Below are 21068 nucleotides of genomic sequence, written 5' to 3' on the forward strand. Positions count from 1 at the left end.
ATACTGGCAATCTGTTCGTATTCTGTATTAAATTTCATTTTTTAACATCATAATAGTTTTCAGCTATTGTGGTGGGGGCCCAATAACTTCATATAGCGCAACGACTGGCGCTATCTATACTTAGTCCCCCCTAAACTTAAAACAGTTGCACAATCTTACTTAAACACATTGCTAAACTCTTATACACAAACAAAAACTCAATTTTTAACTTACACAAATAAACCCAGGGCTTTCACATTCGCGCAAAATACTTAGTCCCCCCTAAACTTAAAACAGTTGCACAATCTTACTTAAACACATTGCTAAACTCTTATACACAAACAAAAACTCAATTTTTAACTTACACAAATAAACCCAGGGCTTTCACATTCGCACAAAATACTTAGTCCCCCCTAAACTTGAACACTCACAATCTTACGGTGCTTTAATTTCCAAAGCCTTCCAAACCTGCACTGGGTCCTACCCAGCTGACTGCGGCTGGATGGATTACAATTGAGCCAAAAACAGTTGGTCAGGGCGAGATACGGCCTCATTTTTAGAGACATTTACTATAGCAAAAGCTTGAACGTCGAGAACTGAATGCGGGCCTGCACGAGAGTTGTTCTTGGCACTCAAATGTTTAGAGATTAAAATACATAGAATCTGCAAGAGCCCACCCAAGTCGCTCACGCGGGCAATAGACATGTTTTTCGCCCAAGTGTATTTATTTATTTAAAATAAAAATACGTCAGATAGAAAGATTTTCGCATTGCTATTATATTTACCTTATAAAGCCTCTTTATTAAAATGATATGCCACTGCGTATTATGATTGTTTTATAATAAATATTGCATAAATACTTACACGATTTCATAAACAAAAAATTATTTTAATGAGCCATGTTAGGAAGGCATCATCATTACAAAAAAATGAAAACTTTCAAACTAACTAAAAAGGTATATCTCATAGAGGAAGATTTATTCTACAAGATATATGTTATTGTTTAAGAGTTTCATTCTGTATCAAAAAGTTGTCAATGTTTTCAAAACTCTGGCCTACAAATTTTTTTTTTTTAAGGTTTTCCGAGGGAGTAAATCTTGCTTCCTCTCTTTCTCCCACGTGTGTCCTCATTTGGACCGGATGCAGAGTAACCTTCAGTGCAAGTCCTGACTCAGTTCCCCAACGTCCAAACTATTGGACATTGCAAAATTTCACTAAATAATGGGGTATTTTAGTTGCCCCCTCTAATTATAGAGATTTTAATCTCTAAACATTTGAGTGTCAAGAACAACTCTCGTGTAGGCCCGCGTTCAGTCCCCGACGTTCAAGCTTTTTTCTATAGTAAATGTCTCTAAAATGAGGCCGTATCTCGCCCTGACCAACTGTTTTTGGCTCAATTGTAACCCATCCAGCAGCTGTCTGCTGGATAGAAGGGCAGTGGGCCTGATAAAAAAAAAAAAAAAAATAAACATAAATTGTTAGACTAGCTCTTTACATATGCTAGTTGTTTAATTTATTAGATGATGATGCAAGAGGAGCCAGTACACATCTATGGATCAACCAATAAAAGCAGCAGACTTCTAGATGTTACTACTGCTCGGCTTAGCCCCCCCCCCCATAGCAAGATGGGAATAGGGGGGGGCGGGGCTGCATTAATAAAATGAATTAAAACTAACATTCAATTATATATTCTCAAACTTATGCAAAAAAAAAAAAAAACTTACAATCACATTTGCAAAACTTGCACAAATTAATTTTGGCAATTTCGTTTACCCATTATTTGTTTGTTTTTCTTGCTTGAGCCAAAAATGAATTGTTGGGTTCATTACCAGAGTCCATTTCCCACCGTGGTAACCCTTCCCACTACCCGCCCCACATGATGGGATTCATAATAAATGAACTAAACTAAGATTCAATTATATTCTCAACAAACTTATGCAACCCCCATACAATTACATTAGCAAGCTAACACAAATTCATTGAGCAAGTTTAACTATTCGCATACTTTGCGTCATTATATAATGGAATACGAAAAGGAAATTCGCAGAATTCAGAGATAACACCATCAATGGAGTCCAAGAAATACGCTTGTACTTCATTCATAATGATGCGCTGCCAGGAATCTTAGCAAAGTAACCAAAATATTTGCTTACTGTATGTATGTGCAGGATGCACATGACTCTCCGGTTAGGCGGTTGTGGAGTGAGACCAGCAACTGCAGACTTCCCATAGTCGTAAAAATGCCTTGCATAGAGACCGTTGCAAGCCTCTTGTTGAATCACTTAGGGTGCATATGTGTGTGTGTGTGTGTGTGTGTGTGTGTGTGTGTGTGTGTGTGTGTGTGTGTGTGTGTGTGTGTGTGTGTGTGTGTGTGTAACGAGCTTTCAAGAGATTGTCACTTACATAGCTAAACAATATGTAGGGTTCAGTTTCCAAATCAATTATGCGGCTCTCGAACCCTTCTTCCCCGTTACATGCGGGAGATCCCTTTTATTTTCAGCTAAAATATGCATTATATTCAGGGGGGTTCGCCGTGTCATAGCACAACCAAAAGCCCAATATACTCCCCTAAACTTTCCCTATACGTCAACTTTTCCGTTGTACGTCAGGCTGCGAGCAGCCGCGTCCAACAGCCTGGTTGATCAGTCCGGCAACCAGGAGGCCTGGTCGACGACCGGGCCGCGGGGACGCTAAGCCCCGGAAGCACCTCAAGGTAACCTCAAGGTATCCCATCTAAATTTAAAAAAAATGCATTTCCAATACCCAATATATATATATATATATATATATATATATATATATATATATATATATATATATATATATATATATATATATATATATATATATATATATACTGTCCCTCCCCCTCCCCCACCCACTCAACCCCCCCCCCCCCCCAGGAATAGGCCTGATTTGTTCAAGCCAAAGCCCATTTCACCCGAGTTTTCTCTATCTCATCTAAAAATAACGTTCATTTCCAATGCCCATTATCCAGCCACCACATATTCCCCATTCCCAAGACCATTTCATAATGTTAGTGCTGTGGCCATCTACATAATTTCATCCCAATTAATGACAATTCCCCATTAAATATTGGCAAAAATATGCCAAATCATATCACAGCCAAAGCCCATTTCACCCAAGTTTTACCTATCCCATATAAATTTAATGTGCATTTTCAATATCTAATATCCAGGTGCCCTATGTCACGCCCTATTCCCAAGACCATTTCATAGCGCAGTGTCCATCCAGCTGTTTCCAAATATCCAGATGTGTTTATATATCTTCAATCCTACGAAACCAGACCTAACCTAACACACAGCTAAGGCCAAATTTATCCCAATTTAATCCAATTTCCACCTAATTTGATCAAATTTATTCAAATTTAATCCAATTCCCGCCAAATTTACCCGAGTTTGCCATTTCATAGCACAACCAAAGCCCCAATTTGACCAAGTTTCACCTATCCCAATTAAATTTAATGTGAATCTTCAATATCAGGTCGCCCCCTCCAATGTCACAGCCTATTCCCAAAGACCATTTCATAGTAATAGTGCAGTGTTCATCCAGCCATTTCCATGTTCCAGATGTGTTTATATATCATCAAACCTACCAAAAGCAGACCTAACCCAATACGGCTAAGGCCAAATTTAACCAAATTTTCCCCAATTTAAGATAATTTCCACCTAATTTGCCACAATTTTATCCAATTTCCACCAAATTTTACCATAGTTCACCTTATCATAGCACAGCCAAAGCCCCAGTTTGTCCAAGTTTCACCCATTCCATATAACTTTTATATGTATTTCCAGTATCCAATATCCAGTGGTCGATGTCATACTTCATTCCCAGAGACCATTTCATAGTGATAGTGTAGGGTCCGACGAGCCATTTCCAATATACAGATGCGTTTATATACATCAATCCTACCTAAAAACCAGACCCAACCCTAACATGGCTAAGACCAAATTTAACCAAATGTATCACAATTTAAGACAATTTCTACCTAATTTGCCCCAATTTATCCAAATTTAAGACATTTTCTACCAAATTTACCCGATTTTACGTATTATAGCAAGGTCAATGCCCAATTTTCCCCCCAAGTTTCGCTTATTCCATACACTGCAAATTTAAGGCGCATTTTCAATATGCAGTCCAATAATCTCGACTGTTTTCTTTTTTTATTTGTTAGTTATGGATCTTTGTTAAATATTGTATTTTATATTCTTAGAAAAGTATTTGTTTGGATATTAACCCAACCACCCGGTACCCTAACCTGCGTGGATCTTTGCCGAATATTCCTGTCAATGTTGTTTATGGACTCAACAACCCTGAAGCTAACCTGCCTTGACCTTGACGTTAATTGTTGCACCTTCTTTTTTTGGGGGGAAAGTGATGTTTTTGCATCAACCCAACCGCCCTTGCCCATACCTCTGATACCAAAAATCTTGGTTCCATATATGGTATCATATTCTTGGGACACAGCCAATCCATCCCAACCTAACCTCTATTAACTATGGGTTTAATGACCATTTTTCTCTACATCAGTTCAAACACAACCCAACCTCATATAAATGGAACTGAACTCCATTTGTACACATGTTCTTAGGAAATATGATAAGATTCGCCATATCTCTATCATTAAATAATAAAAATTTTCCTTAACCGGGCCTATAATCCCCCCCCCCCCCTCGAAATTCTGGCAAATTATGGATATTAAAGAATTAAAGTAGGAATATATTTTCACATTAGCTTAATATAACCCAAATCTAACACAAATTTGTCCCAATTGGGGGGGGGGGGGATTATAGGCCCGGTTAAGGAAAATTTTTATTATTTAATGATAGAGATATGGCGAATCTTATCATGTTTCCTAAGAACATGTGTACAAATGGAGTTCAGTTCCATTTATATGAGGTTGGGTTGTGTTTGAACTGATGTAGAGAAAAATGGTCATTAAACCCATAGTTAATAGAGGTTAGGTTGGGATGGATTGGCTGTGTCCCAAGAATATGATACCATATATGGAACCAAGATTTTTGGTATCAGAGGTATGGGCAAGGGCGGTTGGGTTGATGCAAAAACATCACTTTCCCCCCAAAAAAAGAAGGTGCAACAATTAACGTCAGGTCAAGGCAGGTTAGCTTCAGGGTTGTTGAGTCCATAAACAACATTGACAGGAATATTCGGCAAAGATCCACGCAGGTTAGGGTACCGGGTGGTTGGGTTAATATCCAAACAAATACTTTTCTAAGAATATAAAATACAATATTTAACAAAGATCCATAACTAACAAATAAAAAAAGAAAACAGTCGAGATTATTGGACTGCATATTGAAAATGCGCCTTAAATTTGCAGTGTATGGAATAAGCGAAACTTGGGGGGAAAATTGGGCATTGACCTTGCTATAATACGTAAAATCGGGCAAATTTGGTAGAAAATGTCTTAAATTTGGATAAATTGGGGCAAATTAGGTAGAAATTGTCTTAAATTGTGATACATTTGGTTAAATTTGGTCTTAGCCATGTTAGGGTTGGGTCTGGTTTTTAGGTAGGATTGATGTATATAAACGCATCTGTATATTGGAAATGGCTCGTCGGACCCTACACTATCACTATGAAATGGTCTCTGGGAATGAAGTATGACATCGACCACTGGATATTGGATACTGGAAATACATATAAAAGTTATATGGAATGGGTGAAACTTGGACAAACTGGGGCTTTGGCTGTGCTATGATAAGGTGAACTATGGTAAAATTTGGTGGAAATTGGATAAAATTGTGGCAAATTAGGTGGAAATTATCTTAAATTGGGGAAAATTTGGTTAAATTTGGCTTTAGCCGTATTGGGTTAGGTCTGCTTTTGGTAGGTTTGATGATATATAAACACATCTGGAACATGGAAATGGCTGGATGAACACTGCACTATTACTATGAAATGGTCTTTGGGAATAGGCTGTGACATTGGAGGGGGCGACCTGATATTGAAGATTCACATTAAATTTAATTGGGATAGGTGAAACTTGGTCAAATTGGGGCTTTGGTTGTGCTATGAAATGGCAAACTCGGGTAAATTTGGCGGGAATTGGATTAAATTTGAATAAATTGGATCAAATTAGGTGGAAATTGGATTAAATTGGGATAAATTTGGCCTTAGCTGTGTGTTAGGTTAGGTCTGGTTTCGTAGGATTGAAGATATATAAACACATCTGGATATTTGGAAACAGCTGGATGGACACTGCGCTATGAAATGGTCTTGGGAATAGGGCGTGACATAGGGCACCTGGATATTAGATATTGAAAATGCACATTAAATTTATATGGGATAGGTAAAACTTGGGTGAAATGGGCTTTGGCTGTGATATGATTTGGCATATTTTTGCCAATATTTAATGGGGAATTGTCATTAATTGGGATGAAATTATGTAGATGGCCACAGCACTAACATTATGAAATGGTCTTGGGAATGGGGAATATGTGGTGGCTGGATAATGGGCATTGGAAATGAACGTTATTTTTAGATGAGATAGAGAAAACTCGGGTGAAATGGGCTTTGGCTTGAACAAATCAGGCCTATTCCTGGGGGGGGGGGGGGGTTGAGTGGGTGGGGGAGGGGGAGGGACAGTATATATATATATATATATATATATATATATATATATATATATATATATATATATATATATATATATATATATATATATATATATATATATTGGGTATTGGAAATGCATTTTTTTTAAATTTAGATGGGATACCTTGAGGTTACCTTGAGGTGCTTCCGGGGCTTAGCGTCCCCGCGGCCCGGTCGTCGACCAGGCCTCCTGGTTGCCGGACTGATCAACCAGGCTGTTGGACGCGGCTGCTCGCAGCCTGACGTACAACGGAAAAGTTGACGTATAGGGAAAGTTTAGGGGAGTATATTGGGCTTTTGGTTGTGCTATGACACGGCGAACCCCCCTGAATATAATGCATATTTTAGCTGAAAATAAAAGGGATCTCCCGCATGTAACGGGGAAGAAGGGTTCGAGAGCCGCATAATTGATTTGGAAACTGAACCCTACATATTGTTTAGCTATGTAAGTGACAATCTCTTGAAAGCTCGTTACACACACACACACACACACACACACACACACACACACACACACACACACACACACACACACACACATATGCACCCTAAGTGATTCAACAAGAGGCTTGCAACGGTCTCTATGCAAGGCATTTTTACGACTATGGGAAGTCTGCAGTTGCTGGTCTCACTCCACAACCGCCTAACCGGAGAGTCATGTGCATCCTGCACATACATACAGTAAGCAAATATTTTGGTTACTTTGCTAAGATTCCTGGCAGCGCATCATTATGAATGAAGTACAAGCGTATTTCTTGGACTCCATTGATGGTGTTATCTCTGAATTCTGCGAATTTCCTTTTCGTATTCCATTATATAATGACGCAAAGTATGCGAATAGTTAAACTTGCTCAATGAATTTGTGTTAGCTTGCTAATGTAATTGTATGGGGGTTGCATAAGTTTGTTGAGAATATAATTGAATCTTAGTTTAGTTCATTTATTATGAATCCCATCATGTGGGGCGGGTAGTGGGAAGGGTTACCACGGTGGGAAATGGACTCTGGTAATGAACCCAACAATTCATTTTTGGCTCAAGCAAGAAAAACAAACAAATAATGGGTAAACGAAATTGCCAAAATTAATTTGTGCAAGTTTTGCAAATGTGATTGTAAGTTTTTTTTTTTTTTGCATAAGTTTGAGAATATATAATTGAATGTTAGTTTTAATTCATTTTATTAATGCAGCCCCGCCCCCCCCTATTCCCATCTTGCTATGGGGGGGGGGGCTAAGCCGAGCAGTAGTAACATCTAGAAGTCTGCTGCTTTTATTGGTTGATCCATAGATGTGTACTGGCTCCTCTTGCATCATCATCTAATAAATTAAACAACTAGCATATGTAAAGAGCTAGTCTAACAATTTATGTTTATTTTTTTTTTTTTTTTATCAGGCCCACTGCCCTTCTATCCAGCAGACAGCTGCTGGATGGGTTACAATTGAGCCAAAAACAGTTGGTCAGGGCGAGATACGGCCTCATTTTAGAGACATTTACTATAGAAAAAAGCTTGAACGTCGGGGACTGAACGCGGGCCTACACGAGAGTTGTTCTTGACACTCAAATGTTTAGAGATTAAAATCTCTATAATTAGAGGGGGCAACTAAAATACCCCATTATTTAGTGAAATTTTGCAATGTCCAATAGTTTGGACGTTGGGGAACTGAGTCAGGACTTGCACTGAAGGTTACTCTGCATCCGGTCCAAATGAGGACACACGTGGGAGAAAGAGAGGAAGCAAGATTTACTCCCTCGGAAAACCTTAAAAAAAAAAAATTTGTAGGCCAGAGTTTTGAAAACATTGACAACTTTTTGATACAGAATGAAACTCTTAAACAATAACATATATCTTGTAGAATAAATCTTCCTCTATGAGATATACCTTTTTAGTTAGTTTGAAAGTTTTCATTTTTTTGTAATGATGATGCCTTCCTAACATGGCTCATTAAAATAATTTTTTGTTTATGAAATCGTGTAAGTATTTATGCAATATTTATTATAAAACAATCATAATACGCAGTGGCATATCATTTTAATAAAGAGGCTTTATAAGGTAAATATAATAGCAATGCGAAAATCTTTCTATCTGACGTATTTTTATTTTAAATAAATAAATACACTTGGGCGAAAAACATGTCTATTGCCCGCGTGAGCGACTTGGGTGGGCTCTTGCAGATTCTATGTATTTTAATCTCTAAACATTTGAGTGCCAAGAACAACTCTCGTGCAGGCCCGCATTCAGTTCTCGACGTTCAAGCTTTTGCTATAGTAAATGTCTCTAAAAATGAGGCCGTATCTCGCCCTGACCAACTGTTTTTGGCTCAATTGTAATCCATCCAGCCGCAGTCAGCTGGGTAGGACCCAGTGCAGGTTTGGAAGGCTTTGGAAATTAAAGCACCGTAAGATTGTGAGTGTTCAAGTTTAGGGGGGACTAAGTATTTTGTGCGAATGTGAAAGCCCTGGGTTTATTTGTGTAAGTTAAAAATTGAGTTTTTGTTTGTGTATAAGAGTTTAGCAATGTGTTTAAGTAAGATTGTGCAACTGTTTTAAGTTTAGGGGGGACTAAGTATTTTGCGCGAATGTGAAAGCCCTGGGTTTATTTGTGTAAGTTAAAAATTGAGTTTTTGTTTGTGTATAAGAGTTTAGCAATGTGTTTAAGTAAGATTGTGCAACTGTTTTAAGTTTAGGGGGGACTAAGTATAGATAGCGCCAGTCGTTGCGCTATATGAAGTTATTGGGCCCCCACCACAATAGCTGAAAACTATTATGATGTTAAAAAATGAAATTTAATACAGAATACGAACAGATTGCCAGTATGTATTAAATTGCTTAAACTACTCAACTACTTTCCTTTATAGTATATTTACGAGTATCAAATTAATATTTGGAGTGTCAAACCCAACATAATATGGCTGAGGCCCCACTATTTAAACTTCTTTTCGTATGCTATGAAATATCACAGGTATTGTTAATGCTTGTAACGTTTATTACAAAAGATAGACATACATTTGTTGCTATTTTTCATATTAAAATCTAATTTGAGGCCCGAAAAATATATCTATAAAATCTATAAACAGGTTAGAACCATACAAATGCAAGTATGCCTTTTTCACCAGTATTCAACTGTATGCCACAGAAAATGGAATCTTTACTTTAGCTACAGAAAACGGAGCAAAGCCAAGGGGGGATGACTGAAATAAACAGTTTCCAACCTGACTCTTCCCGCACATAAACATGTCTTTCTTGACCTCATTTCAAATTATATAGAGTACTGAAAGCTCATTTTCCATAGCAAATATACTAAGGAACTCATTTTACGACTAGAACGCAAACTAGGACCCCTCATTCAGATTCAAAACACGAGAATTATTGACTGAATATTTCCCCACTATCAAGCACACAGGACTTTAAAGCTATCTTAACTTCTTTAAAACCCCAATATGACCCATCTCACATGCAGATCCTGTTCTATGACTCGCCCTTCATGTCAATGTACCCCACAGTATCATGCAAATTCAAGATAAGGCTTACTACACCTATATATCCAAACTTGGTCTTTGTAAGGAATCTTGACCCCCCCCCCCCTTGTATGCTTGACCCCCACTGGGGTTTTCCACCTCTGACCATTACAGAAAATGGAGCTGTGCCCAAAGGCTCCCTATACTATTCAGTCATAGCCTCATTAAAGTACTCCAAAAACTTCTATATTCGCTTTCAACTGCGTTTCTTGGTTTGAATCTATTGAACATTCACCCTCTGATCCATTCAAAAGTAAGGGCCCCCAAATTGATACCGTAGTACTCTCGTAACACCCCCGGGACAAATCGTCCATTTTTGCTCATGCCATTAAAATACTCCAAAAACGTTTATATGCCTTTCACCAGTGTATTTTTTGGTTTCCAACTATTGAACATTCATCCTCGGTACCTCTCATAAGTAGAGACCCCCTCCTTGAGGCCCTAGACTCATCTTAAAGCAAGGCGACAAAAAGTAAAAAAAAACAGGTTAGGATAGGGCACCAGTTCCTCAGGTACACCATGGGTGGTGGTCCCCCCGGGACCCCAGGGGGGACCACCACCCGACCACCGCCAGCCAGCCAGGAGCGCGCTGACTGTGCCCTAACCTAACCACCCAAATAAGAGGAATGGACGATCTGGCCCAACAGGGTCAAGTCGGCATGGAAGTGCCCAACCGTGTCTGAAATTTTTTTACCTCAATCTGTCTCCTTATTCACTACTCAGTTCGTCTCTCCTTACCTTTTGTCACGGAGATCTTCGAGCAGTTTCCGGTTGTCGATAACGGTGACCCCCTTTCCGGAGTGAGCGGCCTTCACCACCCACTGGGCGGTGTCCGGGAGGGCGTGGGCGGCGGCGGTGAGGTGAGCGGCGTGGGCGGGAAGGGCGTAGCAGACGGGGACGAGGCCGCGCACGGGCGGGACGAGGCGGGAGGCGTGGAGAAGCTCGCAGAGGGCTTCCCGCCTCCACAACGTTCCTCGCAGCCCTGGGACACGACCCACCTGCAGGACGGGGACAACAGAGGTCTTCGTGGGGATAAAGGTATGGAAACAACATTCGGTGCTCGCTGGGTCACGCTAACAGAGGCACCCATACATACATACATTTCCGTAGACACGGATAGGCAAGTACACAACACCAAAATGGAAACGATTAGTTCATTTTTATTAATTTGGTGTTGGGCATAAGACCTGTGAACCACTGCGTGGAGGATTATCGAGGCCTTAACGCAATAGTTTACTGACCAGCCAGTACGTGTACTTTGGTCTTGAACACAGTCCAGGACCAACAAACTTTTAGTGTGTAAACATCGATCAATGGCGTACAGCTTTCGGTGTCTCCTCTTCTTTTCTTATAATCTGGTGGTGTTCCAGTACCTGCCATGGCGCAGGTCTGAACTACATCATTCCATAACACAGATCTACCTCCACCCCCACCATACCTCCACCACCACCATACCTCCATCACCACCATACCTCCACCACCATTACCAACTCCATGTCATCGATATTAATCTGAACCACAGCGGTTGTCATCGATGCTGACGAACACCCACTGATTAACGCGTTCCTCCTCCTCCATCACCCACGCCTCCTCTCCTCACTCTCGCCTTCCTTTACCCCTAAAATGATGCATAAACGACAATTAACGTTATCATATTATATATATATATAAAGGAGGAAGGGAATATATATATATATATATATATATATATATATATATATATATATATATATATATATATATATATATATATATATATGTGTGTGTGTGTTTACTAGTTGTTGTGTTTACTAGTTGTGTTTTGCGGGGGTTGAGCTTTGCTCTTTGGGCCCGCCTCTCAACTGTCAATCAACTGTTTACTAACTACTACTATTTTTTTTTCCCCCACACCACACACACACACACACCCCAGGAAGCAGCCCGTGACAGCTGACTGACTCCCAGGTACCTATTTACTGCTAGGTAACAGGGGCACTTAGGGTGAAAGAAACTTTGCCCATTTGTTTCTGCCTCGTGCGGGAATCGAACCCGCGCCACAGAATTACGAATCCTGTGCGCTATCCACCAGGCTACGAGGCCCAAGTGTGTGTGTGTGTGTGTGTGTGTGTGTGTGTGTGTGTGTGTGTGTGTGTGTGTGTGTGTGTGTGTGTGTATACTTACCTAGTTGTGCTTGCGGGGGTTGAGCTCTGGCTCTTTGGTCCCGTATCTCTACTGTCAATCAACTAATGTTCCTGAGCCTACTGGGCTCTATCACATCTACACTTGAAGCTGTGTATGGAGTCAACCTCCACCACATCACTGCCTAATGCATTCCATATGAGAGAGAGAGAGAGAGAGAGAGAGAGAGAGAGAGAGAGAGAGAGAGAGAGAGAGAGAGAGAGAGAGAGAGAGAGAGAGAGAGAGAGAGAGAGAGGTATGTAACAGTAAGGTCACTGGCGTTTGTCCAGTGTTCCAGACTGTTGAAATGTTGCTTGAAGTGTCCTTGCGAGGGTGTTCCACCTTCCAGAAGTGTGAGGTAGTACTGTCTCGAGTGAGTGAGGTGTGTTCAACACGTGTGCAAATTTGTGCTCCGTGTTGTGTCTTGTGTAAGTGTTGCTGCAGAGGCTCGTGTGAGATGCTCCTCAATGCTGGAAGATTAATTTTTAAAAATTTTGCCCGAGGAGCGAGTTTATTGGGCAGCGCCACTCATCCTGTGAGTGGACATACCGCCATAGTGACAGTATTGGGCAGCGCCACTCATCCTGTGAGTGGACATACCGCCATAGTGACAGTATTGGGTAGCGCTACTCATCCTGTGAGTGGACATACCGCCATAGCAGCATGCTGGAAGATTCTCGACTGCTACCAACGGGCTGTTAAATATTTATTAAGGCTGTAGCAGCTTAAGGGTTAACTAGACTCCTCTTTCTCATCCCTTCCTGGAAATCTGATCAACACCGTCACCCTTGCTGAACGCGGTAACGCTAATTACTGAGCGAACACAGATATTGGGGTAAATTAGAGTACATGCTAATTTATCACGTGCATGCTGCTATGGCGGAGTGTTCACTCACACGACGAGTGACTGTTCAATAAACTCGCTCATCGGGGCACAATAACAAAATTAAACTCTTGTGGTGTTAAAGCCAGCGAGTTCTCCAGCTCGCCCGACCAATGCCAGCGCTCCCGGGAAACGAGTCTTCAATGTCCCGATTTGTTGACATTTTATACTTGACAGTCTAGCCAATCAGATAACATGTGTCGCCCGCATCCTTGACAGGTTGGAAACATCATGTGATGAGGACGGGTAAGGTTCCAGAGTCGCTATTATCATTAATATAAAACACATTCACAATTAAAACATATTATACCACATAATACATCGTTTCCTAACCAAATAAGATTGTAAAGAGATCTGTTACAAGGGGAAACGGGACGACGTATAGCTTACCTGGTTGATGGGGTTCTGGGAGTTGTTCTACTCCCCAAGCCCGGCCCGAGGCCAGGCTCGACTTGTGAGAGTTTGGTCCACCAGGCTGTTGCTTGGAGCGGCCCGCAGGCCCACATACCCACCACAGCCCGGTTGGTCCGGCACTCCTTGGAGGAAACAATCTAGTTTCCTCTTGAAGATGTCTCAGAAGAGCCGAGATATCCCTCAGATGGCTGCTATAGGCTCGTGACACTGCCTACCCTGCGACGCTCAGTATACCTGGATCTTCATAGGCTTAACAGAATCACGTTTCAGCAATCTGCTTCATCCTCCCTCCCCTCCCCCCCCTCATAAATCATCGATCATGAAGATAGCAAGAGGGAGGCGTTTGATGGCTCGGCTGCAGCCCAATTATGGACCCATCACTGCTGACGTGACATCTCTTCCCTCCCTCTCTCCCTCCTTCACAGCACCTTCCTCCATCCTACCCAAGTGTTCATTCTCCCTCACTACCGCTCGTAGTGATCACAGAAGCTCCCAGTGACACAAACATATGGAACGAGACCGTGAAGGGAAGGGAACTATCAGGGGGAAAGCACCAAGTCATTACGACTATATAGCACTGGGAAGGGGTCAGGATAAGGATTTGGGATGGGACGAGGGGAAGGAATGGTGCCCCAACCACTTGGACGGTCGGGGATTGAACGCCGACCTGCATGACGCGAGACGGTCGCTCTACCGTCCAGCTCAAGTTCGTCCAGTTCTCTCTTGTTTTGGTGAACGTTGTTGTAGTAATATGTAGAGACAGACTTTATCCTCCTTAGATATAATCAGAGTAGGATAGATGGTTGAAGGTAGAGTGGATGCAAGCTTCAAGCATTCATTCCATTTGTTATGTAGAAAAGCACCAAGTTAAGAGTTGACTTTTTGTTTTTTTTTTAAAGTCTGACTTGTAAAGGTTTTGAAATTAATTCAAACACTAATGAAAGGAAACGAGTAGTTAGACGGTCACAGTGAAGCCTCAGGCGCGAGGGATTGTGCCCGTTATGGTTTATATGTTTAAGTATTAAGAAAGTTGGGTTTTAATGAAGAATTTCCCATGATGCAGACGATGAGTCACAATAATGTGGCTAAAGTATGTTGACCAGACCACACACTAGAAGGTGAAGGGACGGACCGACCGAAACGTCGTCGTCCCTTCACCTTCTAGTACTCACCTAATTGTGCTTGCGGGGGGTTGAGCTCTGGCTCTTTGGTCCCGCCTCTCAACTGTCAATCAACTGGTGTACAGATTTCTGAGCCTACTGGGCTCTATCATATCTACATTTGAAACTGTGTATGGAGTCAGCCTCCACCACATCACTTCCTAGTGCATTCCATTTATTAACTACTCTGACACTGAAAAAATTCTTTCTAACGTCTCTGTGGCTCATCTGGGTACTAAGTTTCCACCTGTGTCCCCTTGTTCGTGTCCCACCCGTGCTGAAGAGTTTGTCTTTGTCCACCCTGTCAATTCCCGAGAATTTTGTAGGTGGTTATCATGTCTCCCCTTACTCTTCTCTTTTCCAGGGATGTGAGGTTCAGTTCCTTTAGCCTTTCCTCGTAGCTCAATCCTCTCAGTTCCGGGACGAGCCTGGTGGCATACCGCTGAATCTTCTCTAACTTTGTCTTGTGTTTAACTAGGTATGGACTCCAGGCTGGAGCTGCATACTCCAGGATTGGTCTGACATAAGAGGAAAGTTGGGTATGTATGTCCACAAGTAGTGTGTGGTCTGGTCAGTTTCCCATGATTCTGTTTGCTGCAGTGTTTGAAGGCTGCAAATTTCCTACACAGTTTTTTAATGTTGTTTTCTTTGATGTAAAGTACATTATCTATAAGATTGCCGAGGCATTACTCGTGTCCCGGCACGAGAGGCAAGCGGTGCTGGCTGCTGCTGCTGCTGCTGTTGTAAGATTCAGGGCCAGACTCACGAAGCAGTTACGCAAGCACTTACGAACGTGTACATCTTTCCTCACTCTTTGACGGCTTTGGTTACATTTATTAAACAGTTTACAAGCATGAAAACTTCCCAATCAACTGTTATTATTGTAATAAACAGCCTCCTGGTGCTTCGGAGCTCAGTAACTGTTTATTAATTGTAAACAAAGCCGCCAAAGATTGAGAAAAGATGTACAAGTTCGTAAGTACTTGCGTAACTGCTTTGTGAATCTGGCCCCAGTTACTCAAAACAAAATTTCCACGCAGCACGGGCTATGGCGAGCCCGTAAGAGGTGCTGGCGTTATGGGTATGAAAGGCATCCTTATCTTCGAACACGATAGTACCCCCAAGTTCCTAAAGGTTTAAGCCGTGCACACTGTCAGGTACTGAAGGGTATAGCGCAAAACCTCTGTCGTAGAAGACCTTGTTGTTAGTTCAGCTTCTAACGAGGGTGAAGAGTAGTCAATATTTTGACTACAACACCCTCGACCAGAATAAAAGGAAAAACAAAATCACTATCAGAACCCAACTTGCTAAATAAATACTAGCAAAATATAAATTGACACAGTCTCCCCTGCCTGACCGCTTGGTCCACAACGCGGCCTCTCGAATGTGTCCTGTACGCTAAGGTCTCCAAGGTACAAATTACTAAGGAGTATCGGCTCAAATATCCACGTTTTCTATGCAACCATAAATTAGTTTAGATGGTGGATATCCTTCGGGTTTACTCTGTTCTCTTTATAGCAGGTTGTATACTGACGTATACTTCACCATGTGTGTCTTGAGCTGTTGTTTTTGTCGGTACTAAAGTGGCCAGAGCCCCGGGAGGCAGGTGGATAGCGGGTAGAGTTTACATTTTGGCGGAGAGGAGGAGGGGATGAAAAGTCTTGCAGGCCGTTCTCAGGCTAAAGTGATTCCATTGAGCGGTCAGCCGCCCTGGTTAAACACCGGGATTATGGGTATTTGTGAAGGTCTGAAAGCATATTACGATCCCAATAATAATCTACTTGTAAACTGGCAAATGAACCTTTGTCCTAAACAGAGAAAAGTCTCAAGGTATAACTTCATTGTATTTTAAATCTAAGGTTTAAAATATAGGCTATGCTTACCTCGTTTTCTTTGAAACGGCCTGGAGCGTTTTCTGTAACTAACTCTAAGGGATACTCAATTTTCGAATTTAACATATCCGAGAATAATACACTGAATTAACGTAACCAAACCTAACTTTAACCTAACCATAAATAGGGAGAGGATAAAAACCACTAATTACATAATGGGTTTTAAGTGTATAGGTATCCAGTGTAAGTGTAAGTGTATAAGCTCCAGGTATACCTCCTCCTGAGGAGGCAAGCGGAGGTGGGGAAGTAGGAGTACTTACTTACCTTCTGGTGGGGAGAGAGAGCTGGGAGGAGCTTCCTGGGGAGGCAGGCGGAGGTGTCGCCGTCAGTGTAGGCAAGACAGACCAAGAGGCGCCAGTCGTGGGCCCCAACCTGGCCCCCTGCTACTGCCTCCTCTGTAACATGAAACAGTATGACGGGTGGTAACTGGCCAAGAGGTGTAAAATGAACAGTAAACAGCAAGCAAGCAGCCGGCGGCTGGTCACACGCTAACAAGAATCAGCTACACTTATCACCCGTCACTGGGTGACCCCCTACAAGATGATCAAGCAGAAGCAGGAACCGGTATTTTTTTTGTAAATACGACTTGCAGAACATGAAATGAAATTACAGAAATTACAAACAAAGGAGGGGAAGATATACACTTGTGAAAGAGGGAGGGTTCTCTGCCTGCTCCGGGAAAGGGGGGGGGATGGAAAGGGGGGGGGGGATGGAAAGGGGGGGGGGATGGAAAGGGGGGGGGGGATGGAAAGGGGGGGATGGATACACTAGTGGAACAGTGAGCTGTGCCTGCTACAGGGGGGGGGGGGGAGACTATTGTTCAGCAGATTAAACACCCTCCATTTTCCCACAAATCTATTCTCCCCTCTCCCCCCCCCCCTCTCTTTCACTTACCTCTCGAGCAGGTAGAGAGAGAGAGCGCGCCCTTCCTCTTCAACAACACACAAGTTACTAATCAAGAGGCGACCTGACCTCACCACATTGATTCTTCTGCCAATACCCTGACACGAGTCCACTGACGCCCACACCTGCTGGTGCTTACCTAACAGTGCGTGCATGAGAATCACCTCCGGAGGGGTGAGGAAGATCCAGCTCTTCTTGTACCTGATGCGTTTATATTCTGATTTTCCTGACGACTTAATTCATTGTTGTATCTGGGGGTTAAAGAGTTGTAGGTGGAGGTGGCTTCCGCGACTTCTTTTGGTGCATTTCTACTGGTTCAGCTCGTTTAAGTTTTCAGCTTCCACTTATGTCCTCTCGTCTATTCCAGTAAGTATCTTCTTGAGGTTATCTTGAGATGATTTCGGGGCTTAGCGTCCCCGCGACCCGGTCCTCGACCAGGCCTCCACCCCTAGGAAGTAACCCGTAGCAGTTGTCTAACTCCCAGGTACCTATTTACTGCTAGGTAACAGGCGCATCAGGGTGCAAGAAACATTTTACCCATTTGTCTCCGCCTCCACCGGGGATCGAACCCGGAACCTCAGGACTACGAATCCGAAGCGCTGTCCACTCAGCTGTCAGGCGCCCCTTTGCATGTAGTAATATCCTCTTTTGTTTTTCCTCTCTGTTCTACGGCTTCGAGCAAGACTTCACCGACCAGCTTAACCAGTCTTGTGTATCTAAGGCCACTCAATACTTGCCATAATCTTGTTGCAAACCTCTGCACTTTGATATTTTGATCAGGTCATAAAAGTATTTGTGTACGTCTGATACCATACTACTTGTGTAAAGGAGGAATTGTATATGTTTATCTCTCAGAATGTTCGGTAATATGTTTATTGTTTGTGATGTGTATATATGTATGTATTAACACGATGTACTGAACGGGGTGAGAATAGCTTGAGCTACCTCATCCCTTTGTGTGGATTTTACCTCAATAAACTTATTTCAATTTCAATTGATATTTTGGTTTGGTATTTCACAAGGAGGACCGAGTCCTATTTGGTGTTGCGTATTTGGGTGTTGGGGCAACACAGGGTATGTGTAGACTGTCTTGAAGTAGCCATTATAGCAGCTCCCTCCCGTGGGTTAGTTGCAAGATACTCGCCTGGCGTTTCGCGAGCGCTTTGTCATGGGTTCGTATCCTGGCCGGGGAGGATTTACTGGGCGCAAATCCTTAACTGTAGCCTCTGTTTAACTCAACAGTAAAATGTGTACTTGGTTGTAACAACGATTCTTCGCGGCGGGGATCGTATTCCAGGGACTTGCCCGAAACGCTACGCGTACTGGTGGCTCTACAAGAATGTAACAACTCTTGTATATATCTAAAAAAAAAAAAGAGCTCTAAGGCAGCATGGCTGTAGAGCACTTGGGAGAGACACGAGGCCAGGATAGGGATTAAGACAAGAGGACGGAGGGGGCGGAAACAGCGCCCGCATCCACTTGGTCCATCGGGAATCGAACGCCAACCCTGCAAGAGGCAGGCGGTTGCTCTTGTCAAGAGGAAGGATGGTTGGCGGGAGTAGTGTGGCTCTACCAGCCGTTGTACCGTCTACGTTAAGGATTCCAACCCCGTCCACGACCAACCCGTCCTCGATTCAAGTCCATTACATTTAGCGGTCAACCCCACAGACGCATTCATATATTTTAACATGCTGTTAATTCAAAACGGGAATTTTCTCAAGTATAAATTAATATTATAATATATTAGCATATTGTGTATATATAGGCATAGGTTAGGTTAGGTGTTTAGGCTCTGTTGGCGATTATTTGTATTTGTAGTACGTGGGTGAAGCATTTACAGCGTTGTGGTTCGAACAAAATTCGTCAGTGAAGCACTTGTTCCGGATATGTTCGAACGTCAGCAGTTGTGAGTCGTGTGTAAACCGCTTTTCATTCATAAACAGGGGGTTTGGCGGGTGCATGGAATCACTTTTGGATCTTTGTTTGGAGGACGGGCTGCCACGACCGTCACAGATACTGTACCGAGTATGTGATCACCACCCCTCCCACCCCCCCCCCCCCCCCCACACCCCCCACTATTCCCTGTAGGGGAGACAATGTTCCTCAATCACTTCCCTGTTTATATTAAGCGGCCGCACAAGGTGAAGCCCCAAAGCCTTCTAACAAACAAATGACAAACGTATATTGTCACAATACTTCTTGCCACAAGTTTATAATTACATCTCCGTCAGTCTAGTTTAATTCAAACGACGAGAGACGATTAGGGACGACGAGAGACGATTAGGGACGACGAGAGACGACGAGGGATGATGAGAGACGACGAGGGATGATGAAAGACGACGAGAGACGACCCCTCACCTGGCGTCTGACTCGTGAACATGTACAAGGTACCGGGGGGGAGGAGGTGTGTTGTGACGGCTGGCGGACACGGCGCCAGAACCACCGTCCACCATCTGTACTCCTTATCCCTTATCCCTCTTACTAGTGACGTCACCTTCGTCCCGCCCTCCTATTGGTCGGCGATGCCGTAGCTAGACGGCGTCACGGGAGTAACTAGCCACCGGACCGCCAGGTCGTTCAGGGTGATGTTGTTGTTGTTATAGATTCAGCTACTCGGAACAAGTTCCAAGTAGCACGGGCTATGGCGAGCCCGTAGTGGACTTACCTGGCACAGGAGCGGGGCAAGTAGCACGGGCTATGGCGAGCCCGTAGTGGACTTACCTGGCACAGGAGCGGTCGAGGTACGGGGTGACTGATTGATGAAGATTAAGCCACCCCAGAGATGGCACGGGCATGAATAGCCCCGTAAGTGGTGGGTGTTTGGAGTGACTGTGATATCTAGCGGTGAATCGTTGAGGGCACAACACCCTCCGTCTTGTACCAAAGATGACCCGGCGAGATCCGCGGGCATCATATAATATAGGCCAGTGCAAGTGGCTGGGGGTTGAACTCTAACAGCCACTTGTCTGCCCATTCATGACGTGTGTTAAAGTCTTCCTGTAATGCTCTAGGGTCCTCGGTCCTTCTTCGTCCCTCGTTATTAGCCCGCGGCGGGTGTCAAGAGCGCACCCTCTCAGGGGGGGGGGGGGGGGGAGGGAGGGTAGGGGGCTATGGATGATGAGGTGCTGAGACGTGTGGTAGTGATGAGTGATGGTGGTGGTGACGACGACGGGTGGTGATGGTGACGTGACCATAAAGCACAAACCGACCGAGGAATAAACGGCACCAGTCCGGAGGCTGCACACATCAGGCACGACACCAGGCCAGTAGACGGGGGCCAGGGAGCTACACCTCACGCCCCCCTGTAGTCACGTATAGGCAAGTACTGATAGGTAACTTCCCCCCCTTCCCCTCCCCCTCCCTCTGCTGTAGAGCTGGGAAGAATCATATAGTGCCAAGCCACGGAAGATCTTGACTTAAGCACCATGGTCAATAGTTTGGCTTATTTCTTTCATTTAATGATCGCTATTGTTCCTCAAGAGCAGAATGGCATTACATGGTGCCATAAAGACCCGTATGGGGGGAGGGG

General features: G+C 43.2%; 1 protein-coding gene across 1 annotated transcript in view; it reads right to left on the reverse strand.

The window, feature by feature from the left end:
* Positions 1 to 20516, reverse strand: part of LOC123773817 (cadherin-like and PC-esterase domain-containing protein 1) — a 52760-nt gene extending 32244 nt beyond the window's left edge. The window contains exons 1-3 of the mRNA XM_069318698.1: positions 19898 to 20516; positions 16901 to 17031; positions 10869 to 11128 (exon numbers count right to left, since the gene is read on the reverse strand). Of these exons, the coding sequence (XP_069174799.1) occupies positions 10869 to 11128; positions 16901 to 17031; positions 19898 to 19919 (413 nt within the window). The 5' untranslated portion in view covers positions 19920 to 20516. The remainder of the gene's footprint in view (positions 1 to 10868; positions 11129 to 16900; positions 17032 to 19897) is intronic.
* Positions 20517 to 21068: the final 552 nt, after the last annotated feature.

The sequence above is a fragment of the Procambarus clarkii genome, chromosome 91 (assembly GCF_040958095.1).
Source record: "Procambarus clarkii isolate CNS0578487 chromosome 91, FALCON_Pclarkii_2.0, whole genome shotgun sequence".
In the NCBI taxonomy this organism is placed as follows: Eukaryota; Metazoa; Arthropoda; class Malacostraca; order Decapoda; family Cambaridae; genus Procambarus; species Procambarus clarkii.